Genomic DNA, 25241 nt, shown 5'->3' with positions numbered 1-25241 from the left:
CTCATGTTCTACTTTTCCATTCCCCAATTTGTACTTACCAAATTGGCCCACAGCCACCGATCCAATAGTTCGTAAGGGACCAGCGAGGTGTCCAGCAATGTTTGTAGCCAGGAAAACCGGTGTTGAACTGTCACGAGAGATGATCCCCATCTAAAATAGACCAAAGAGACCTCGTAGGAAACATTGTTGGAGGTTAAATTGGGGGTTGGGGAGCAGAGAAGGAAGCAAGGAATCGGGGATTGTATTTGTTTGGGATTATTTTAGTATTTTTAGACCATCATAGAACATTTCATGTACAAAGATAAATTGTTGATCAAAATGAATAACACAAGGGGATTCAAAGTCAGAACTGCTCATCCAGCCCAAATATCTCCTCCAGCTCCGCCACACATGCCCCTTACTGTTCCTGCTGTGGGTACTGCATTGCAAGGGACTCAAAACAGCAATGTGGATAGCCTATAGTATACGCTTCAAACCCCAGGGACAGCTGAGTGAAATGAGGCACCCAGTGAGAGAGTGCACTCCCCCTTCCAGGGCCAATCAGGCGCTGACAATCAGACCCGCCTGGGTATGATCAAGGAGGTCCCTGCCCCACTGAAACAGGAAAGGCTGCTGAGCAGCAAGGAGAGGACTAGAGGCCACCCGGCTCACAGGGACTCATCGTACCAGGCTCAGAGACTTTGCTGGAGGATGTTGAGTTGAGGTGTTTTAACCAGGGGTCCTAACTGCTGAGGAGCAAGGGCCTCTCTACCTGTTTTACAAACGTTCCCTCCGTGAGACTTTATTAAAGGAGACATACTCATTTGGATTAGTGGGTTTGGTTTTGTTCCCCTGGCCTCCAGGGGCACACCGGCACAGCACACCCCCTCACACAGCCTTAGGCATGAATAACCCGGCTTCTGTCATTATTTCAAGCCAGGATTTTTACACTGCCTGAGCACTGTCAGAGCTCGAGCTGTATGTCCCTCTCCAGCTAAAACGAAAACATGGAGAAGATGGAGTTCAGGTCAAGAGTGCTCGCCGGTAACTTAAGGGTAAAAAACCTTTGGAAATTAGAGCTAAGGTACCCAAACAGCCATACTGAGCCCAGTGTTGTCTCTACTAAGATCCAAAGCTTCTTCCTCTGGATTTAAGAAGTCTTCCGGCAGCAAAATCTGGGAGTGGGGGAGGAATCAGGACTTCAAGCCTGATTTTAAATGATTTAAGGTCCATTGTTACAAATCTTCGGTCCATTAACTGTCACATGGTAGCATTCTCTTTTAGCATCTTGTTGAGTGCTCATGTATGAAATTGTTTGACAAAAAGAAAATTCCTAGGCAAAAAACTTTTTGTTAAACAGAGAAGGGATGTGCAGAGCAATCAGGGAAGCTACCTAAGAACCATAGACTTATAGGATGTGGGAGGCTAAGGAAAGTTTGTGGGGCTGAGGAGCCCTGTACACATTGGGCTGAGGATGAGGGAAATCCTGGAGAACTTAGCATATCTGTAGAGCTACAGGAGTCCCTGGGGAGGTTAGTCCACTACTCCCACACTGCTGCAGTGGGCTGCAGCTTCCTCACAATTCACTGCACTCATAGTTGCTCACGGATGTGACGCAGTGCATCCTTCTCCACCATTTCCTGGAGTCTCCACCATTTCCCTTTCCCTCACATTTGGAACAAAGAGATTCTCTTGGTGGAAGACACCACCATACCTAACCCCCTAGGCATGGAACGGTTCTGCTCTGTACCTTGTTGGAGGAGCTGGTGGCGGTAAAGGGTGTGTGCACATCCAGAGTCTGCTACCATCTGGCTCCCCCATGTAGAACACTGCAGATAATACCCCACCTGACATTTGTGGGTGAGGGACTTGAAGACTGTCTCGGAGGAAATACCGTAGTGTTTGTACTCTAATGCCTCTCGTCGGACTCCCCTGGGGGCTAGACTGTGGCTGGATGAAGGGATGGTCAGGCGTCTCAGATGCAGAGGCATGAGCCAATCAAGAGTTTTTTCCTCCTGGCATCACTCCAGAGCAGAGTTAAGGTTGTTAGAGAGCTTTAACTGTGCATCCCTTACATTGCCATGTCTGCATTTCTTTTAAGAGTAACTTGCATCCTGAATCATGAGAGTTTGTAACAGTTCACTTGGGGATAATTACAAAACACCTGTAACGTTTTTAACCCCTAAGTTATCGATATACACTCAATTTCAACTCCAGTTTTAACATATAGTTTTTGGCCTAGGAATTTTCTTTTTGTCAAACAATTTCATACATGAGCACTCAACAAGATGCTAAAAGAGAATGCTACCACGTGACAGTTAATGGATCGAAGATTTGTAACAATGGACCTTAAATCATTTAAAAATTACAGTCATATGACGTAACCCCCAGGCCATAAACCAACCACTAATTGACTGAGATCAAGAAAAAAAAGGCTCCTATGGGCAAGTTATTCCATAATTTTGTTTTATGAAATTTTTGCACCTTCTTCTGACACATGTGGTGCTAACCGCTGTCAGATATAGGGTACTGAGTTAGATGTACCATAGCCTTGATCCACTATGGTGATTTTTATGCTCCCTGTGTTCTTATGATACAAACATTTGGTTTATTGGACAAATGTACCAACCCAGTTTGTTGGTTATTAGACAACATTTTTTAATATTGATCTGCTCTAGGAATTATTTGGGGGGAAGATCTCTGGCCTGTTATACAAAAGGTCAGATTAGATGATCACAAGATGATCCTTTCTAGCCTTGGAATCTATGAATAGACCTGGATGAATTTTTTCAAGCAAACAGAAATTTTTCCAAAAATGCATTTTTCAGGACTCCAAAACTATTTCGGGTCCAATTTAGTAAATAGTTTCAGCTGAAAAAAAGTCAATATGTTTTGTTTTGCAGTTTTTAAAACAAGCCATTTTGACATTTCATTTCGTCATGCTATTTTTGACTCAAAACAACATTTTACTTAGAAAATGTCCTTTTAAAATGTCAACCATCGATTTGAAAATATTATTCTGAGTAGACATTTGAAGGATTTCATTTGACCTGGCCAATTTTTGTTTGTTTGTTTGTTTTTCATTTAATCAAGAACAATAGGAAACAATTCTGTTTCTGTTTGAAATAAAACAGGGTATTTTTATTTTTCGGTTTGACCATCAAACCCCAAAACCAATTGTTTACTCAGCTCTAGTTCTCAATTACATAGCAGCCTTTGGTGCGCATAGTGTTTAAGAAGACAAGTTTTCTCCTGTAACGTAAATTGGTTCGAATCTCCTCTCGCTTCCTTCAATGCAAATCAGGAGTAACTCCGCTGAAATGAATGGATTTATATTAGTGTAAATTTGGTGTACATGGGAAGAGACTGAGATCCAGGAATTCAGGGAAAGCACCAGAGCGAGGAAGTTACAACAAAACCAGAGACTTGGCTCCAAGAAAATCTAAATGCAAAGGTGCCTGGCTGAAAGCAAAGGAAGAGAGCCTGTGACCTCTTTGGCGATCAGCCGACCGTCCACTTCGTTGTAGCAGCTCTTTATGTCTTGGATGGTGGTGGTAGATGAGCACATGGCGTTGATCCCAAATGAAATTCTCTCCTCTGCAACCAAGGCTGTGAGCTGAGGCTCTTTGGAGTGACCATTAGCTAAAACAAGAGAGACTTTTAAACCCATGAGCAATTTCACATTCTTGGCCCGTGAGACTAAAACAGGTAAGTGGATAAAATGTGGGGGAGAAGGGGGCGTTTAGAAAGGGCTCCACTTTGATCTAACCAGAACCAGAACTGTATCTACATCTTTGCAGCCCAGAAGCTGAAGCTTGCCAGCATGCGCACCAGTAGGAGCTGCACTCAGCTTTTCTCCACTGGAAACTGCTCTTTGCAGATCTTACCACCAGCATCTCCATGAACCCAAGAGTTGAGAGCACGACACACAGTGCAGGTTTCATTAAGGAGGTGTCTGTCACTATATAATTATTCTCATAGGATAAATCCTTGCTTCTCCACACGATCCAAGTAAAGAGCTGGGCAGTGGAGCCACACCATGAAGGACTTTCCACACCCACCCTCTGAGAGCTGGGGAATGGTTTACCCCATAGCGATTATACCCTGTTCTCCAAGTGATTCCGAAGCCCTGTGCTTGGAAACTGTCAGGTCACTGGGTTCCCGGATTTGACTACACCTCACTTGTTACACAGTAGTCTCCCCCTTCTTGGGGAGAGGAGGTGGTGCATCACGGCCGTCACATGGCCATGGAACATCATGGGAAATGAAGTCTGGCTGGGGATCCCAGTCTGTAGAGGAGAATGGGAGCACGAGGCTCCCAAACAACAACTCCCACAAGGAACTGCTGCAGGATCAAAATATTTTGGCTGAAATAGTTTGATTTTCAGGCATTCAATTTTTTGACCAAAAAAAAAAAGAAATCCAAGCTTTCCCTGGAAAGCAGACATTTTACATGAAAAATGTTTTGTTATAAAAAAAACTCAATTTTCCATTGAAAACCAGTTTTGATGAAAAATTTCACCCCTCCCGTACCCTTTGCTTTAGGCTGCAGCTTCAGCAGATGGGTTTGTTCCACTCTTTTCAAGTGGGAGAAGACATCCCCAGCCCACTGACTTCCTAATGCAGAGGTGGATACACTCAGCAGTTGAACAAGCAGCAATCAATAACTAAAATGTACTGGAGATGCTCTGTCTGCCTGTTTAATAATTGAAGCTAACAGTATACTTTAGTTAAAAAGCTTCTTCATTAAATTGAATGTAACTTTGTGCTCCCTGCCTCCCGCTCTCTCCCCCGCTGTGTTGCACCACTCTCCTCTGAGGGCCTGTGCAGCTAAGGAGATTGCTGTTTCCTTTTCTGCTATGTTTTTGTCTAGCACTGCACATCCCAGTTACAAAGGTTCTTCCTTAATGTCTGCCTCACCCAGACTGTAGTCTCCATAAATAACAAGATGCCCACAGAAAATGAAGAGGGTTGGTCCTGTGATCAAGTCACTGAGCTGGAAATCAGGAGACAGAGTTCTAGTCTGGGCTAGGGGAGATTGGCATTCAATTCCAGCTCCGCCACAAAAATCCCGTGTAACCCCAGGCAAGTCACTTAGGCCTGGTCTGCTCTGGCAGCAGTGTGTAAGGTACACGCCCCAGTGAAAAGCAGGCTGCTTCCACACTGCAGCGTATAGCTACACGAGGCAGTGAAAGGCTCCAGCAGCCGGGGGAGGGAGCAGTGAAAGGCTCCGGCAACAGGGAGGCAGCACGACTCTATACTGCTAAAAACAGCCGTATAGATAGGGGAGGCATGGCTGGGGCGTGTAGCAAGCCATGTAGGGTATACACCCTAGGGTTCTGGTGTCTCTGTACTCTACTCGCCTAAGCAGTGCCTCACCATCTATGCTGCGATTTATACCCATGTTAGGGGGGCGTGTAGTGTCTCTACTCAACATGCCACTGACACCGTAGACATAGCCTGAGTCTCTCTCGGCTTCAGTTCCCACGGGTCACATGAGGATAGAAGCACTAACCTACCCAACAGGGTGTAGGGGGAGGGATTCTGAGGAGAAATACACTGATGATTGTGAAGAGCTCAGATACTATGGCGATGAGGGGCATAGAGGCATGACAGATCAATCAATCTTAATTAATTCTTGACTCTGTCACAGATGTCCTGGGCGAGTCACTTAGAGCCAGATATTGAAAAGTATCTAGGTGTCTGAAGATGCAGATAGGAATTCCGGCATTCTTGAAAACCCCACTAGGTCCCTAACTCCTAGCGGAGGCCTCTCTGTGCCTCAGTTTGCCCTGTAAAATGGGGATAATTATTAAGGAACTTCATTCCACTCACTCTCAGCTGTCCTGTCTATTTAGATCATAAGGCCTTATTACACGTCCAGCACAACGGGGCCCCATCTTGTTGGAGGCCTCTAGGCACACTGGTAATGTTAATAATGGATGATAATAATAAACCACGGCAGATGTCCGGTGCAGCACGTCAGAGTCCCCGCTTACCTGGAAGCTGCACTGCTTGGAAGTTGCTGAAGTACCGGGGCCCGAGCTTGTTAATCACCTCCACCGTTTCCCCAGAGATCGACTCTTCAAACAAGTACGTCGGGCCCAGGCGCCAAGCCAAGGAGGACTTCTGTTTCCAAACGCGGGGGGTAGCTATATAGCCATAGATGTCGACGAAGGAGGATGGTTCCATGGAAATAGTGTTCCCGGGTAAGGGCTGTATGTACTGCATCTGCGCCAGAGAAAGAATTCACTTGTGTATCTGCGGAGCTGTAGGGCCTCAGCCCAGCAAGATACTGTCTGTCCTCATCCCCTCTGAAGTCAAGGGAAGTCACAGGTGCTCTGCATGTGACGTCACAGAATTAGGTCCTTACTTGCTGAAAATCCCAGTTACATAAGGACTGACATTAACACGAGGGACCACACTGTTTCACTCAGAGAAGACATAACCACATCAGGCCAAAGTCATCCCTGGTACAATCACACTGACTTGAGCAGGTTTCCACCAGGGATTAATTTGGTCCACTCTTTGCAGCACTTAAACTAGGCTTTTGTAACCTAGTCACCTGATACATCTGGTCTCTCCTTCCTGGAACAAGATAACAGGTAGACCCCTAGTGGGATCAACAGTCTCCAAAGAGTGTTCTGTGTGCTATCGGTGACCTACAGTACACTTCCAGCGATCTGTGAAGACCTTCTGATTCCCATGGGCCTGCTAAATCACCTCTTTGTTCTCAGCTGCTAAAGAGCAGCAAAGAAGCAAAATCGACATTAAATACTTCCCTGATGCTAGATATCCATGTCAGCAATTACTATAGTTGTAACAAGGATGTTCAATAATGAGTTTTGGGTTCCTAACTCCTTAAGCAACTTGGAAATCCTGGTGTTGGCCTCCAGGAATCAGCTGTCACTCTACATGACTATTTAAAGCCCCAGTCCTGCAACGTGTTCCATTTGTGCAGATCCCTGCTCCTGCACCCCATCAACTTCAACAGGGCTATTTGCCAGGGGCAGATCAAGTTACAGAACCGGGGCTTATCATTTAATAACTTGTCAATTTTCAGCTTTGATCGTAATCGAGTCAACATTGCAGCTGGGCTCTGAGGAAGGCTAGTCAACTACAATGCAGCAAAAAAGTTAAGATGCCTTTTTGGACTCTGAGGAGCAATTCTATTGTGCTCCTCTAGATTATAAAATCTAGACTGAGATCTAGATCATCTAAAATGTAAAATCCCCTGGGCAGGGACTATGTACTACTCTGTGTTTGTACAGCTCCTAGCACAGCAGGGCCCTGTTCTTGGTTAGTCCCTCCCTAGGCTCTACTATAATTAACAACTTAATAGATAATTATTTTAGAGCTGAGATTTTCAAAAGCATCGTAGTGATTTATACTTCTAAATCACTTTCAAAAGTACCATCGGGACTTGCACTCCTCAAGTCACGTAGGCACTTTTGAAAACCCCACCCAATGTGTCTTTCTTAAAGAACACCCATCCAGTTCATTTCAAATATAGTAGAAAAATCCTCTGCCTTAATCCCAGATTTAAACGTCCTTGAGGCCAATGTTCTTTTTTTGGGGGGGATAGACTTTAGAGAAGGATCCAGAATCAGGCTTGTAATGGAAACTGTGTAGCAACCATAACTGTAGAGAGGCTACTGCAAATCCATAATGACCTAGGAGACAAGTTTCAACAAGAGGAACCTAAAGGCTAGGTACCTACATTTACACCAGGCACCTAAACAAGCCATTTTCCCCAAAGTGCAGATCACTCAGCAGCTCCAGTTTACTTCAATGGAAGATCAGCATTTTGAAAAATCTGGCCACTTAAGTGCTGAAATATGGACATAGGTGCCTGCCAATTTTTGAAAAATGTTCAGTTATAATCACAAATACTAAGCAATAGTTTTCATTAGGGTAGGGATATGACTTTTATGGGGCCAGATCATCCCAAATCTGTTACTGCAGAGTCCTTATCCTTTCCTCTGAAGCATTTGGTGCTGGGGACAGAAGGAGACTGGATCAGATGGCTCTCAGGTCTGATCCTGTCTCCAATTCCCATGATCCTAAAATCCTGGCCCTAGATATTAATGACCTTTGTGTAATTCTGATTTGTTGCCCGATTTCCTCTTCATTTTCCATATCACGAAAAAAGCATCACTTCATTTCCTCAAGACATGGACTTTGGGCCCATCTCTTATTTTACTAAAGCTTTGTTTTATTTTTATTTTGACTTATGATAAACACATTTGCTGTTAATCCTTTAATCCATTGTGATGCTCAAGGCTTGTTTTATCCATGACTTCCAGTCTCGTTTAAAAGAAGGCAAATTAAATTAAATTTTCATTCTCAGAATGGCTATAGGTCCCACAAGGTACTGTGGAGACATAATTTTTCTCAAGTATGGGAAAGAGAATATTGGGAATGAAACAGATTGCTTTTACAGGAAAAGTATAACACACAGGCAAGCTTTGCGTACATCGGAATAGAGGAGTGAGAAGGAAGAGACCAAGGTTGCTATAAATGAATGACAGCGGAGTGGGGAAGGGATCTAGGGACTGCCTAGAATTGGATGACAGTTTCAGCATGGCCAACCACAAGTGTTTAAAAAGAATCACAAATAAGGCCTCAAAAATATCCTGAGATTGGCTATAAAATCTTGAAATTTAAAATAAAATAACATAAAAATAATAAATTGGTGGTTCTTTTTATTTGCGTTCTTGTTTCTGAGCCTTCAAGATGCACTGAGTTCAAGCTTTTCCCCACACCCAAAAGGTGAAGAAACTATTTTTTGTAATGAAAGCTGAGACACTTGTGAAATGACATGACTCCAGGAGCTGGGGCTTTATTAAAAATAACTAAATTTTGCAAGACTTGCAAAAAAAATCACTGTATTTTGCAATCCTCTTCCCCCCCTCCCTCATTTTGAGCCATCTTTCTTATTTCATATTAACCCATGTGAACATACCTCTTGGAAACAGACCAAGTCTATTATTTGAGGAGAAGAGCTAATTCACAGACGGTCTGATACTAGAGCTGGGAGAAGATTGGCCGGTATGCAGGGAATGACCGCCTGAGGGATGTGAAACTTAGAGTGTTCCATTGGATGCAGCAGGCAGGGCAGGGGATCCGTGGGACACACCAAACCCATAGATGTCTGAGACATAGCGGGAAATCCCATCAGTCTAAGCACTATTGTGGAAGGCTGGGCAGTAACACAGAGGATCAGTGTCTCTGCTCTGCTCCCCAGGGCCTCCTCCTGCAATTCCAACATTGAAACATTCAAAATGACTATTCCCTCTTGAAAATACAGGCCTAAAGCCTTTGCATCCCCAATTTGAGAGGACTCAAAAGTGTCCTGAATTTCAGAGGGCGAGTTCTCAGCATTACTAAGAATGGCTCTATTAAGGTGTTTCAGGTTGGGCCCCCATAATCACTGGTCACTTTTGAAAATCTAAGCCTCAATCTCTAAGGATTCGTGTGATTTCCAGTGCCAGCCTGAGCACCACGTGCTCCAACAGAGATGGACAGCATTGTTCTTTGAGGTCTCCTAGCTGTGGGATTAACAAGACAGGGAGAAACCGACCCAAGCAATGCAAATGACCAGCTGCCAAGTACGGTTTTATGAAGAGAACCTTTACCTTAGCGGAGCCAAGTATCTGTCCGTTGATATATGCCGAAACTATGCAGCTCCTTTTTGTTTCCTTAGCAACCGTCACTGTGAGGTGATGCCACTGCCCTGTGGCTAGCTGTTGGGTGCAGCTGAACTCAATCTGAGTTGGGGCTGAGGGGTGATTTGGGACCTCCATTTCAGGTTCCATGATGTCTGCACAGAAAGAACAAGCACTTAAGCGGCAGGCAGACAGAGCAGAGGCTGTCTTTTACCGTGCGTTTGCACAAGGCCCAGCAAAATACAGCCTCAATCCTGATGCGGACCTCTGGGCATTATTTCAATGCAACTAATATTAACGTACTGACTGGGAAACTGAAGCACAGAGAGGTGAAGTGACTTGCCCAAGATCACAGAGTCAGTCAGTGTCAGAGCCAGGGATAGGACTGCGGAGCTTCTGGAAAGCAGTTATGGAGGGGAGGGAGGGAGCAATAAAAGTCAGTGTATATATTATCTAAACTACTGGAGTCCTATTATCAAGACCTAAGGTTTCCCTAAGCCTCGAAATTCACACAGTGTGTACCGGAGCTGAGCTCCCAAATACCGCCGGCTCTCAAGAACAATGGTTTGTTCCCAAAGTCCTGAGTGCTGTAAAATGAAACTGATTCTAAACAAGACAAAGCCTCAAGTCTTCATTGATTGAGTTGCTATGGAAAGGATCTCTTAGAGGCTGAACAAGTGCAGATCCTTTGTATGTGGTGACTGCATTATGGAGACAGGTAAGCTGGCGTTTTCAAAGGTGCCTAAGGGAGCTGGGCACCCAGCTCAATGGGAATCAGGCACCTAACTCCATTAGACTTCTTTGAAAATCCCAGCTGCACTGTACCCCCTACTCCCAGTCCCAGCCCCTTCTCCCATGGATTAATCAGGGTCACGTGTGAATTACCAAGCACAGCTCTGATAATTGGATAAGAAGAAATGGATAAGTGACAGCCTGAGAATAGCCATTCAAAAATCAGGGAAACTAACTAGCTGTTTGCTTTGGAAGCCAGGAGATCAGGGGGTGTTCACTGCCATCTCAGTCCCCTCTATGCTCCAGATCTGTGCACGGCCCTCATGTCATTATCAGTGAGAATAAGAACAGGTATTAATTTATACACTGCACTATTCTCAAAGACTTCTGGACACCTGGCACAATTTAGCACATTAATTTAGCATCGTCTCCTTCAACAGCAGAATATTAATGGCAAAAGGGGTGTCATTTTACATACCTAAGAAACCATTCTTGTTGGAGAAGACTCACATTCTTGTGGGGAAGATACACATTAGATGTTCGTGCAGGTGCCAGGGTACAGCAACAAGGGGATCTATATTATCTAATACTGTGACTAGGGCAGACATAGCAATAATAGGTTTCAGATAGCAGCCGTTGTTAGTCTGCATTCGCAAAAAGAAAAGGAGGACTTGTGGCACCTTAGATTTGTTAGTCTCTAAGGTGGCACAAGTACTCCTTTTCTTACAGCAATAATACTAGCTCTTACACAGCCACACAGTAACATACATATACAACTGGACTACAGAATTTCTGTTCTTTAGAAGTAACCTAGAATGACGTATTGTCTGTGCGTGCACGCATGCATGGAGACACACCCTCACTCCAGGTACTTCTCAACAACTGGGACTTTGTAGTCCAGTCACAGTAATACAGCAACACACGAGCAAGCTCCAGAACACCTTCTACCAAACATCAAAGGGAACTTACGTCATATTCCAATACATTTCAATGCACTGCCCCACAGCCTAACATAACCATTTCTGTAGGGGCTCAACATGTACTTGTAAGTCACTACCAACTCTTACTAAGCCTAGAGGTGGGTGAAATGGTTTGGCTAAATAGTAAATGTGCCAGAAATGCAGTTTTGGGGCAAACAAACTCATTTGTGAATAAAGGTTGAATTTGGCGAATAGTATCGGACAAATATGAATGAAAATAATTTTTCTGAAAAACACCTAAACGGTTTGCTTTGACATTTTCTAAATGAATCCTTTAGACACTTCATTTTGAAAATGTTGCTTCGAATAGATGTTCAAAATGGTTCATTCAACCTGGATAAAATTTTCAGTTTTTCATTATGTCGAGGAAAAAACCAACAACAAAATCCATTTTGGTTCAAAATGAACGGATTTTTTTTCTGTTCAGTGGCCAAACTGGAAAAAAAAAACAATGATCTGCTCAGCTCTGAGTAAGACAAATCAAATGATTGCTTAAATACAGCCAGATGGCCTCTGTTTTTGATGTCAGGTTTACAGATCCCACCTGGGATAACACAATGCTATTCACACACTGTATAATGGAAGTAGGAGACAGGATCTTTCACACGTGTTCAGTGATTCTCTTGAGGGTTGGGGAAAGGAATCAGAAATGTAATTAAAAAGAAGAATAAAAGAGCACACAATGCACAATGTATCTGTTTAATTTGCAATTAAATCTGCATCAATTTCACTCCACTTTCACTCCAAGCAGTACAAAGTTCTGCTAATTGCAATAAACTATACTGTCCAAAGTAGAGCACTGAAAATCAAGTGCAAAGAATAGAAGTGGAGTAATAAATAGAATCGATATTAATTCTTGGGTGAATTCCAGATCTTTTGGGTGAGTACAAATCTCGTGTGCCTGGCCACTGAGCCAGCCCCAATCTAATCCTGGTAGAGGGGTTGGGAAAGGAGAATGTCAGAATACATATGATTGGTTGTCATCTGGGATATAACAGAGCAGCCTGGGGGCTACTCTAACCCACACTGATGCTGGCACAGATCCACCCTGAGAATCAGGGAGATGTAGCAGCTCCATGTCTTTGCTGTACGAAGCACAAATTCAGCAGGACCGAGAATCTAGACCACCATCTCTGTCCTGCTAGGATCCAGGATTACACTGACTCACACCAGATGATGCGTTTTGGTGTTTGCTTCACGAGCTGCTGACAGTGTTGTACAGCCACAACCCCCAAACACCTGAGGCAGATTGTTTTGTACCACTCTGCACAAGTCTGGCCTGAGGATTTGGCGGAGGGACAGCGAGATGATTCTTTCAGACATGCCTCAAGCTTACTTGGCTGACATTACATATTCCAGTCAGCAGCACTCCCCAAGGGATCACATGCACTCTGGCCCTGGCCCTCTCCCACCCCCTAAAACTGGACTGGGGCTGCACAGCGACCAGACACACCGGCAGCTCCACCACCCCAGGGAATTCTCACTTGGCCAACTAGTGCTGTTGATTGTATGTGGAAGGCACCCAGGGCTAGGTTCAAAAAGCATTTAGGCACCTACATTTTAGGTTCCACTGCAATTCACAAAACTCCCATTGAACTTTGTGCCCATTTCTGCCTCTGGCCTATGTGCTGCTGCCTCCTTCTAGGCTCCTGGGCACCCATCTCCTGCCTAAGCTCCAGAGCGATTCCCAAACAAGGGGAAGACAGGCATTCAGCTGCCTAACCCGTGTGTGGGGTCCAGGCTGGAGGGCATGCTCAGAGATCGCCTCCCAGATCAGGGAGGGGAGGAGGGCCTCCCTTGTAACTTGTATCCACAATGGAACAGCTTCCGTGGGAGAGACTGAAAGACCGCACATCACAGTATCCCATGGCACAGTGATGAGGGCAGATCCCTGTACAAATCCCTTCTCCTCATCGGGGGGGTGGGGGAGGGGACGGGCTTGAATGAGGGGAATCCCACATCCCAGGTGAGTACCCCAACCATGAGGCTAAAAATAATGAGGGAGGTCATCCAGCATCATCCACCACAGCGTGTGACCCCCCCCCCAGCTTCCTTTTCAGAGCTCCTGAGATGCCTAACTCCAAAGAAGGTTCCTGCATTGTGGATCACAAGCAGAGCTAGGTGCCGCCCTGCAGCCCAGATGTAGGCACCTATCCCCACAGGCTCAGTGCACAGCGTTTTTGTTGGCCCTTCCCATTGGCTGGCTTAGGCAAGGAGCTGCCTAGTGCACTGGGTTTTGTGAATCACTGTCAAAGGGGGCTGTCTCTCCCCATTTACTGTCTAGGGAGCGGAGGTGCCTCAACTCAGGCTTTGCAGGATTTTCTAGGCGCCAGGAAGTTAAGCCTTGCGACACCCAGCATCATAATGCTGAAGTCCCTTTGTGAATACAGGCGTCTGATGCTGCAGTGATGGGTGGCAGTACAGAACCCAGAGATAAATAGATACAGGTAAGAGGGGGAAGGGATCTTTGGTCCCCCACCCTTCCACTCCTTTTCCCTTTCGACCCCAGTGATTAGTGGATAGCTGTTTCTGTTTTCCAATGCTCTTTCCAAGGCAGAGGGCTAGAATTCCTTTTTAAAAGGAAAGTAGAGATTGCCCTTTAAATATCTAGTTCCGCCGAATGACTGAGGCCCTGGCCTTGTGGTGCCCAGCGGCTGACCGTGGAAAGCTTTACCCAGTGGCTGGAACTCCACTTCCTCTGTAGAGATGACCAAGGAGCGGTCTGTGGGGGAGAAGCTGACAGCAAAGCAGACAAACTCCTGCTCCATCCTCGACATGTGCCGCACCACGGTGAGGAAGCGCAGGCGGTGGGCATCACGGGCAGAGCAGAACCTGCTGACCAGGAACCAGGAGGAGACAGTCAGGCCGCCCGAGGGTGGGAACAGTCTAGCACCTGCAGGAAGGAAACGAAATGAATGTGAGGAAACAGGCTCCCCTGCCCCGTCCCTAACAACAGGGTTTTGTTCCTTTCATCTGAGGATCTCAGAGCCCTTTTCAAATATTAATCTAGAGCCCTGTGAGGCACAGAGCAGTCAAATGACTTCTCTGAAGTACCCCAGCATGTAAGTGGAAGCAGTAACTGTGGAATCCAGGAGCTTTAATTCCAAGTCCCCCCACTCCCCCCTACTAGACAGCACTGCCTCTCTTACTATTGTGCCAGACAGGATGTGTGTGGGCCAGGATTAACTGAAGAGAAATGTGGCACCTTAGAGACTAACAAATTTATTAGAGCATAAGCTTTCATGGGATACATGAAAGCTTATGCTCTAAAAAATTTGTTAGTCTCTAAGGTGCCACAAGTACTCCTGTTCTTTTTGCGGCTACAGACTAACATGGCTGCTACTCTGAAACCTGAAGAGAAATGGGGTCACCAGGCCACTGACTAAGGAGAGAGACACTTAGAGGTTTGCCTCCTGTGGGGGGAGTCCAGATCTGGAATTGGAACCGAGCTTCCCCAGAGTTCAGAGAATTCTAGAGGTCAGAGATGGAGGAGACCTAGCAGATCCTCCAGGGGCCAATGCAAGATTCTTACAGACAGGATGTTTCCAAGTGTTTTATCCAGCCTAGTTTTAAATGTTTCAAGTGATGCAGCTTCTGTCCCTTCCTCTGGGGGATTATCCCACAGTCTAATGGATCTCACCTGTTAGAGTGTTTTCCTGGTATCTGCCCTGCCTTAAGCCACCCCTTTACTCCTAACAGTCAGAGCAGATGTTGCAGCGTGGCCTGTTGCAGAGAGAGGCCTGAGCTCTATACCTCAGAGCTGAATCTGAGGCAAGAGTTGGGAGGGTGTTGAAGCAGTGGTCTTGTATGCGGCCATCTCTGGCTACCGCAGGATGCCTGAGAACAGGAGGGCTATGTTCATCTTTCTCAGAAGGCTCCATGTGAACCAGCAGGTACCTACCCATTCCAATCCCTCCTGAGATGGAGTGTTCCACATTGGGGCCCATCACAGTGGAGAGCGTGGGGAGGAACAAACAGCTGCAAAACAAAGAAAGCAGAAATTCAAGCCTGTCTCAGCGAGCTATTAAGGACCTGGCTCTGTGCTCTTTCCGCACGCCAACCTCCCACTGACTACAATCCTGCAGCCTCAGCCCCTCAGTGGGTCCAGGCTGATGATGAGGGTAAGAGCATGGCAGAGATGGAGGGGACCTAGCATATCCTCCAGGGGCCAATGCAGGATCACTAGGAGGGCTGTGGGTAGACTGTATGAGTTGCTAGCAGTGCTGCACGGAGGGGAATTATGGGAGCAGGAGGATCTGCTATGACTCTCTTGTTTGGTCCAAAATAAGAGACTGGAGGCTCTGTAAAGTGATACAAAAAGCAGCATGAATCGCAGCAATACCCGTATCCCTCAGGGGACATGTCGAACTCCACGAAGGACGGTGCCAAGGAAGTGCTGTGTGGCTGGAAGTTCCGCGGCGACGTCATGGAGATGAGACTCATAGATGTCTGGAGAGCCATCGCAGAGCCCCTGGACGCCCGTGGGGAACTGGTGTTCCGCGTGGCTAGCTGAGTAACCACAGGATTGTCTGGTACGGCTGCTCCTGAATCTACGACAATAAAGCCCATCATTAGCAATGCACAGTGCTGTCATTGCTTCCATTCTGTAGCATGCTTCTTTCCAATTCATTGATTGCAGCCACAAAGCATGTATCTGATCAGTCACGGCTTCCCCCTCTAAGCTCAATTAGTCCTCAGTGGGCTGCAGAAATCTTTCTGGTGCTGCAGAGGGTGTGGGGGGTGAAATAGGAGTGGAGCTGGGGGAATGATGCATTGTTCAGTCAGTCAGCAATTTTGCAAAATCAGAAAAAACACACATTTTTTCACATTGAACAGAAAATGAAATTTTAAATTTTTTGCAGCAAATCGAAAAAAAGCCAAAACAAGTTTCCTTTCAGATCAGACGAAACGTTTTGTTTGGACAAAACTGAAACTTTTGATTTTGATGTCAACGTTTCTTGAATGTTTTTGAACTTTGAAATAAAATTAAAGGAAATTTTGAAAAGAAACATTGGTTCAAACTGAAAAATCAAAACGTTGCCATGGGGGACGGGCAGGGTGGGGGGAGAAGGAGCCGGCGGTGGTGGTAGGGTTTTTTTTTTGGTTTTATACAAACGGTTTGGTGCACAAATTCACAGAGTATTTCAGTGTCAACAAACCTGCATTGGTCAGCGAAAAAAGTTTCAGACAAAAGCGTCCCCCAGTCGTAGGTGAGGTCTGCGAGAAGAGCTCTGAGAAGCAGCTCTTCTTCCCCAACATAGCTCCTCAGGTAGGAGTGCACTTCCCTGCCCTCTTCCTCCTTGGGGCAGGTGCCTAACCCTGCTGGTTCCTTTCCCCACCTCCATCATTCAATAGCTGAAGGGCTAAACCCAACGGGCAGGTGAGTGCTGAGTTTGTGCCTGTGCAGAACTTGTGGGGCTGGTTCTCCACCACCCTGCCCCTTATGGAGTTACTGGCGCATGTGCAAAACACGTGTATGGGGTGGGAATTCTATCATTATGGTTTTGTACCAGTGAGGAGCACAGGGCGTGTGCTGCCTGAAGTGAATAATGCTCCGTATAGATGCACTCCCTCTAGATCCACAGGAGAAGGCAGGTATGCTCATGCCCCCAGCCCAGTAGGCCATACACCTTTGGGGAGCACTGCTGGATGAGCTAGTGTAAACCACCGGTCAGCATCCCACTCTGTGTGAGGATTTGAGTTTATCACAGCCTCAGGGACAGAGTCTATCATGAGCTCAAGCTATCAAACCTCGGCTTTGAGCTCTGAACACTCTTGGCTCAGCTCCTGCTGTTGATCAACATGCCAGTTTGTCACAGTGGCCCACTCTAGAGACTAATGTTCTCTGGCACGCTAGATCTGCGCTGTGCCTGGCTTCTCAGCAAGTAGGTCTGGCAGCAGCTTTCCTTCCCCAGCATGCGCACCCGGAATACCAACTCCATTCTCCACGCTGCTGCTCTCACCTTCACTGCAAGCTGCTTTACACAAACTAGTCTCTTGATACAATGGAGTCTTAGCCGGGTTTTCGCACGCCCCAGTCATGGCTGGCGGAGGGGTCCCAAGCCAGAGGAACTGCCTGAGAACACAAACACCTTTGTATAGGATATATGGGAGCACTGCCATCAATGCATACACAGCAAAGCCCTGAGGTTACTGCCTTCTAGCTAGTGAGGCCAACTTTACTTTGAAAGGCAGAGTGGGACAAAAAATAGAAATCACACTCTAAAGCTTTTCCCCACACAAAAGAATGGCTTTTTGGCGGAATCAACATTTTCCAAAATTAAAGAAAACATTGTTTGTTTCATCTTCTTTTATCCCTCACTTTCTTAACTTGTTTTTTATTGGGGGGGCGAGGGGGGAATCCACATTTGAAACAAAACAAAAATCTTCATATTCATTGTTTTCATCAAATTTCTTTTTTTCAAAAATTCCTGGAAAAGTTTCAAATGGAATGAAATAAATGGATTTTCTCTTATTTTTTGGTTTAAAAAGAAAGAAAGAAAGAAAGAAAGAAAGAAAGAAAGAAAGAAAGAAAGAAAGAAAGAAAGAAAGAAAGAAAGAAAGAAAGAAAGAAAGAAAGAAAGAAAGAAAGAAAGAAAGAAAGAAAGAAAGAAAGAAAGAAAGAAAGAAAGAAAGAAAGAAAGAAAGAAAGAAAGAAAGAAAGAAAGCTGTTTTACCAGCTCTGCAGAAAAGCCTATGTGTACACCGGCCTGGGCATGAGTTTAAATCAGTAACACCACCACACCATATCTGAAATGCAAAGGATAATCAAGAGGCCACTGATTTCATAAGGATCTTGCAAGCCACCTGACACTCTTAAAGGAAGACATTCCTAAAACCAGGTGTCCCCTAAATCCTTAAAAAAAATCAGTTGCCTCTTGATTATCCTCTGCATTTCAGATATGATGTGATGGAGTCGCGGATTTCAACATCCCTAATATTAGCACCACAAGGCTGGTTATATCTTCCCCAATATTTTTCTCTCTCCCAGATCTTTGCTTTGTCTGGTGCTGGCTGCGATTTGCAGACGAAGTTCCACAGTGCCATGAGAAAAGCTGAATTTCCAGCCAAACCAGAAGGAGGAAGCTTTAGAAATCTCACAAGAAAACAATCTACAGCTCAGCTTTGGACAAGATGTTCGGAGAATCTGGACAAATTTGTGGTGCGCATTCAAACCCAGCCTGCACTCCACTCCTTCCAAAGCCCACGCCACACTGGCCTTTGTTAGCTTTATTGGAGACTGTGTGGTCTATTGATGTGAGCAAGAGACTGAGCAATATGACTCCTGGGTCTGTCTTTGACAGTGTGCGCAAATGTGGGAAAATCGATGCATCTCTTTGCACCTCAGTTTCCCCATCTGAAAAACAGGAAAATAATCCTTTCCTCCTAGGTGTACTGCACTTCTTTAATTAATTAACATCTGTCAAGTGCTTTGAGATCCCTGGGTGGAAGGTTCTACAGAAATGCTAAGATTTACTACCCTAGGTCCCAATTCTGCAATTTATTCAAGCATGTCCCTAACTTTCACCCTGTGGGGTGTCCCAGCTGGGTGAAGTGTCTTGCTGAATCACAGTGCTAGTTTGTGTTAGTCTATTTCCTTAAAGGATCCACAGCCTTAGTGCAGAAAGACACTATAAAACCACTTTGCTAAATACAGATCCGGTACCTTAATACATCTGGCTCAATGGATTGTGAGGCCAGCTTCTCAAAAATCCTGATGAGAGGCAGGTGCAATGGGTGGCTGTCATTGTTCAGAGCATGCTGACAGGAGGTTATGATGGTGCTCAGCAAGCCGGATGCGCACATCACCTGACGGCTCTTCTCCGATTTCACCAAGGACTGGACGTGATCGGCCACAGCGCATTGGATTTCCTGGGAAAGCTAAAACAAAGAGAGGGCTGGTGTCAGTGTGCCTGAGACCCTAACTCCACAGACTGGCTCCATGTGGATCCTTGATTTCAATGGGCTCCAGAGAGCTGCAGAGGTCCACCCAAGAGCAGCAGCTTGCAGGATCGGCGTCTACAGCAATGCTGCTTTGATTAAATCCATTAGTGGCTGTGCCATAAAATTCAGCATCAGGAGAGCCCAGCCATCTTCTCCCATCTGACTACTGCTCAGTCATCTGTGGTCAAGATCTCTTGCAGAAACACCATGTTTGTGAAGGGACTAAGGTAGAAGTCAGTCAGTTCCCCTGTATAAGACAGAGATAACACCACTTGCTCTCTCACGATACACAGGGCATGATCCAGCAAAGCATGTAAGCACATGCTTAACTTTAAGCACATGGGCAGTCACACTAATGTGACCTATGTCAGAGTAACAGCCGTGTTAGTCTGTATTCGCAAAAAGAAAAGGAGTACTTGTGGCACCTTAGAGACTAACCAATTTATTTGAGCATAAGCTTTCGTGAGCTACAGCTCACTTCATCGGATGCATACTGTGGAAAGTGTAGAAGATCTTTTTATACACACAAAGCATGAAAAATGGGTGTTTACCACTACAAAAGATTTTCTCTCCCCCCACCCCACTCTCCTGCATTGGCACCCTGGCAGCAGGATTGTCTGGCTATGTAGACTCCCTCCTCAGACCCTACGCAACCAGCACTCCCAGCTACCTTCAAGACACCACTGACTTCCTGAGGAAACTACAATCCATCGGTGATCTTCCTGATAACACCATCCTGGCCCCTATGGATGTAGAAGCCCTCTACGGATGTAGAAGCCCTCTACACCAACATTCCACACAAAGATGGACTACAAGCCGTCAAGAACACTATCCCCGATAATGTCACGGCTAACCTGGTGGCTGAACTTTGTGACTTTGTCCTTACCCATAACTATTTTACATTTGGGGACAATGTATACCTTCAAATCAGTGGCACTGCTATGGGTACCCGCGTGGCCCCACAGTATGCCAACATTTTTATGGCTGACTTAGAACAACGCTTCCTCAGCTCTCGTCCCCTAACGCCCCTACTCTACTTGCGCTATATTGATGACATCTTCATTATCTGGACCCATGGAAAAGAAGCCCTTGAGGAATTCCACCATGATTTCAACAATTTCCATTCCACCATCAACCTCAGCCTGGTCCAGTCCACACAAGAGATCCACTTCCTGGACACTACAGTGCTAATAAACAATGGTCACATAAACACCACCCTATACCGGAAACCTACTGACCGCTATTCCTACCTACATGCTTCCAGCTTTCACCCTGACCACACCACATGATCCATTGTCTACAGCCAAGCTCTATGATACAACCGCATTTGCTCCAACCCCTCAGACAGAGACAAACACCTACAAGATCTCTATCAAGCATTCTTACAACTACAATACCCACCTGTGGAAGTGAAGAAACAGATTGATAGAGCCAGAAGAGTTCCCAGAAGTCATCTACTACAAGACAGGCCTAACAAAGAAAATAACAGAACGCCACTAGCCGTTACCTTCAGCCCCCAACTAAAACCCCTCCAACGCATTATTAAGGATCTACAACCTATCCTGAAGGATGACCCAACACTCTCACAAATCTTGGGAGACAGGCCAGTCCTTGCCTACAGACAGCCCCCCAACCTGAAGCAAATACTCACCAGCAACCACACACCACACAACAGAACCACTAACCCAGGAACCTATCCTTGCAACAAAGCCCGTTCCCAACTGTGCCCACATAGCTATTCAGGGGACACCATCACAGGGCCTAATAACATCAGCCACACTATCAGAGGCTCGTTCACCTGCACATCCACCAACGTGATATATGCCACCATGTGCCAGCAATGCCCCTCTGCCATGTACATTGGTCAAACTGGACAGTCTCTACGTAAAAGAATAAATGGACACAAATCACATGTCAAGAATTATAACATTCATAAACCAGTCGGAGAATACTTCAATCTCTCTGGTCACGCGATTACAGACATGAAAGTTGTGATATTACAACAAAAAAAACTTCAAAACCAGACTCCAGCGAGAGACTGTTGAATTGGAATTCATCTGCAAATTGGATACAATTAACTTAGGCTTGAATAGAGACTGGGAGTGGCTAAGTCATTATGCAAGGTAACCTATTTCCCCTTGTTTTTTCCTACTCCCCCCCACTTCCTCAGACGTTCTTGTTAAACCCTGGATTTGTGCTGGAAATGGCCCACCTTGATTATCATACACACTGTAAGGAGAGTGATCACTTTAGATAACCTATTACCAGCAGGAGAGTGGGGTGGGGGGAGAGAAAACCTTTTGTAGTGGTAAACACCTGTTTTTTCATGCTTTGTGTGTATAAAAAGATCTTCTATACTTTCCACAGTATGCATCCGATGAAGTGAGCTGTAGCTCACGAAAGCTTACGCTCAAATAAATTGGTTAGTCTCTAAGGTGCCACAAGTACTCCTTTTCTTAATGTGACCTACTCAGTGCTTTAGAAACAACCATGAATTAAGGCCTTGATCCAGTAAAAATCTTCAGCACCTGCTTAACTTTAAGCACCGCTTAAGTGCTTTGCTGAATGGAGGCCTTCAGTTGTTCTTAAGCACTTTTTAAAAAACTGAATTTGTGTTGATTTTTAAAGCAGCTTGTAGGCCAGCCAGGATGTAGGAAGGCCCAGAGACCCAAGTGGACTCTGTAGGAGTAACTGTATATAGTATATATCACCATAAATCTTTGTAAGATTGGGGCATTTCTCACAGGAGAAGCATTTGGATGTGTTAAATATTGTTGAGGGAAATAGTTAATACAAACTTTATGTAGTAAAGAATTACAGATGATGACATAGATTCATAGATATTAAGGTCAGAAGGGACCATTATGATCATCTAGTCTGACCTCCTGCACAACGCAGGACACAGAATCTCACCCACCCACTCCTGTGATAAACCTCTCACCTATGTCTGAGCTATTGAAGTCCTCAAATCATGGTTTAAAGACTTCAAGGTGCAGAGAATCCTCCAGCAAGTGACCCGTGCCCCATGCTACAAAGGAAGGCGAAAAACCCCCAGGGCGTCTTCCAATCTGCCCTGGAGGAAAATTCCTTCCCGACCCCAAATATGGCGATCAGCTGAACCCTGAGCATATGCACAAGATTCCGATGACATCAGACATGCAGAAAATGTAGCTGATGTCCACATTCTGGGCTTGATCTTGCAATGTTAATTGGAAATAACTCCACCAGGCTCACTGTGAAGTAGACTGGTATAACACTGGTATAAGTAAGAGGAGATTCACATCTTTGACCATGTAGGCTAGATTCTGAAGTGCTCAGGGCTGGAATTTGACATGTTCAATGCCCACTATCAGGGCCTGAGCTCAGCTCCCATTCAGGCACCCTAAATTAGGGTCAGATTTTCAAAAGTGCTGAGCACCCACCTGGCAGCCCCCACTGCAACATTAATGGCCAGATTTTCAAGACAGCTCCCAGCACCCAACCTGCAGAGCCTTCCGGACAATCTGCCCCCTTATTTTGGTGTCTCAATGGAAATTAAGCTCTTTAGAAATCTAGCTCTAAATCTCAATGATTTATTCTTTTATCTTTACACAAGCAGAAACGTATATTCTCTCACTACACTTATAAGATCCCTTCCGGATCCAATACACATTTCTCTTCTTCTAGCAAGAGGACTGGGTGAGCTGTGGAAATGAATGTCTAGTTTATAACTCTTTTATATTTTTATTGCCGTTTTTTCACTTACTCTTCCACGGGATGAAAACAAATTATTATTTACAATCTGCGTAAAGTTGAAAAAAAGATAAAAAAGATACAGATCTTGGCTAAGTGAAACTATAGGTTTACTCCAAAATAAATCCAATAGAACCATAATGGAGTACAAAAAAATTGATTGTTCTCATTATCACAGCAGCGCTGTCAATATCGAGATTGCCTTGTTTTGAATAAAATGTGCTGTTTTCAGGAATATTAGTTCCAGTAAAATGTTTTTTTAGTGAAAACGTTAATGGTGGCAGGAAACCAGTCTACATTTCCCCATATACATGGATTGATTTTCCTAACACATATTACTTGCACCATGAGTCAGGGAACTGGAGGTTCAATTAGAACACAGCAGGGCTCACAGCTCTGCATCAGATTAAAGTCTGAGGGCAAAATGTCATCTAGTAATTTGCCCGACATTCTTAAGTAGTCCCAGCTTCCTCCTTCTAACAATTCATCGCTTCAAAACTTGGTAGTTGAATTTCTCTCTCTTCCAAATGATGTCGGTTTGTTAGGGGACAGACAAATGCCTCAAAAGGTTCAAAGTGTGGATTCATTTTGACAGGATACGGTCCCCTTGGGCTTAAAAATGAGATAGGCATAGACCCACAAAAAACAAATAAATCTTGCACTCCCCTAGCACCTCTCATTCAAGGAACTCAAAGCCCTTTGCACACATTCATTGAGTAACTTCCCAACACACCCTTGAGGGAGGTACTATTTGATGCTATATCTCATTGATGCACTTATAGAGGGATTTTCAAAAGCAGCTATGGTGCCTAACTGCCCTGGAAATTATTGAGAGTTAAGCACCCGGCACCTTTGACAATCCCATTTGTAGGAGCCTAACACACTGACTTTCAATGAGACGTAGGCTCCTAACTCACTTACGTGCTTTTGAAAATATTACCCAGAGCGAGTAAGTCACACCAAGCCAGGACTGCCAGAATTGGGACAAGAACCCAGAACTTGAGTCCCCTGTTGCAGCCATGAGACACAGTCCCTCTCTAGCACAACAGCTTACTAATTAGGAGCTTACCCATTGGTATTAATGAGTAAGAACTGCTTGAGTGAATGCTTGCAGAACTGGGCTCTGTCATGCCACAGTGCAACTGAAGCCATACGTTATGGCTTGCAGCATCCATGTGTGGTGAGAAGGGGGAGCAGGAAGTAGGCACTATGAATTGTATATACTTCGCTTCCATATAGATACAAAGATGGCTTGTCTGACTTCTTTGAATGAACCATTTCTACCTTGCTTTTTCACCCATGTGCTCCTGGGGCTCTTTCCTGTTCCAGAGGGTCCTGCACCCAGCACAGTTCCTGAGAAGTTCTGGAGTGAGCTTTTAAAGAAATGGCATGGCTTGCACCACAGCTTCAGAGTCTAGATCAGCACTGAGATAAGGGCTGCTGGGACTGCCTTGCAGCCATTCCACCTTGTACTGAATCTCACACTCTAAGCGGGAGTCAGGGCTAGGATGAAAGGTGTCTCTTTGGGCTGCAGTAATTCCTGTTGGGGAATCAGTCGATGATGTCCCTCCCAGCCCCAGAATCAGCATCGAACCATCCTGGTGCTAAGAATGCTAGCAGTGCTGCCTTTTGGAAGAGATGTACAACTGGGGACTTAACCATTAGTAATCAAGGCAATCAAGACCTCTTGGAAAGTTAAGGGCAGAGGTATTAACTCTGGGGTCCTGCCCAAAGTCTAACTCATTGAATTACATTCTGCTTCCCTAACATCCTCCTGCAGACTCGGCTGAATACTGTCTTCTCCACACTGTGTTCTAAATTCTTGTGTAGTGCTGTGCCATCAGACCTCTGAGTCTGGCCTGATAGGTGGATGTAGTGGTCCTGATATACAGTCAGTAAAACCTGGTAGGATCTTTCTGGATGAAAGGCGCAGCAAAAAGAGAACATTTCTGCATAGTTTGCTAGGGTTTCTTGGAAGATTCCATAGTTGGAGCCTGATTTTTAAGCAAATGTACATTTCTGAGAGTTTGGGTGATTCCAGAGAGTTTGGATGGTTTTTATGGAGAGAGTGTGACGAGCACATTACACTGCACCAGGGTCAGAGCAGCACAGTGAGATGATGTGCAGACAGCCTGCAGGTTTTTTGTTCTGTTACAGTTGGGACAGCATCTACACAGAGAATCTCATGTTAAGTCAATCCTGCAGC

General features: G+C 45.2%; 1 protein-coding gene across 16 annotated transcripts in view; it reads right to left on the bottom strand.

The window, feature by feature from the left end:
* Positions 1–25241, bottom strand: part of WDFY4 (WDFY family member 4) — a 247143-nt gene that overhangs the window by 147204 nt on the left and 74698 nt on the right. For 15 of the 16 annotated variants that reach the window (XM_073353062.1, XM_073353061.1, XM_073353064.1 and 12 more), the window contains 9 exons: positions 19026–19240; positions 17323–17435; positions 15702–15909; positions 15261–15337; positions 14034–14252; positions 9618–9802; positions 5979–6210; positions 3470–3621; positions 39–150 (listed from right to left, as the gene is read on the bottom strand). In XM_073353062.1, the coding sequence (XP_073209163.1) occupies positions 39–150; positions 3470–3621; positions 5979–6210; positions 9618–9802; positions 14034–14252; positions 15261–15337; positions 15702–15909; positions 17323–17435; positions 19026–19240 (1513 nt within the window). Of the gene's footprint in view, positions 1–38; positions 151–3469; positions 3622–5978; positions 6211–9617; positions 9803–14033; positions 14253–15260; positions 15338–15701; positions 15910–17322; positions 17436–19025; positions 19241–19339; positions 19551–25241 lie in introns of those variants that run through there. The other variant, XM_073353076.1, reaches the window with a different exon arrangement.

This window comes from Lepidochelys kempii, chromosome 7 (genome assembly GCF_965140265.1).
Source record: "Lepidochelys kempii isolate rLepKem1 chromosome 7, rLepKem1.hap2, whole genome shotgun sequence".
Lineage (NCBI taxonomy): Eukaryota > Metazoa > Chordata > Testudines > Cheloniidae > Lepidochelys > Lepidochelys kempii.
This window is presented reverse-complemented; position numbering and strand designations above follow the sequence as displayed.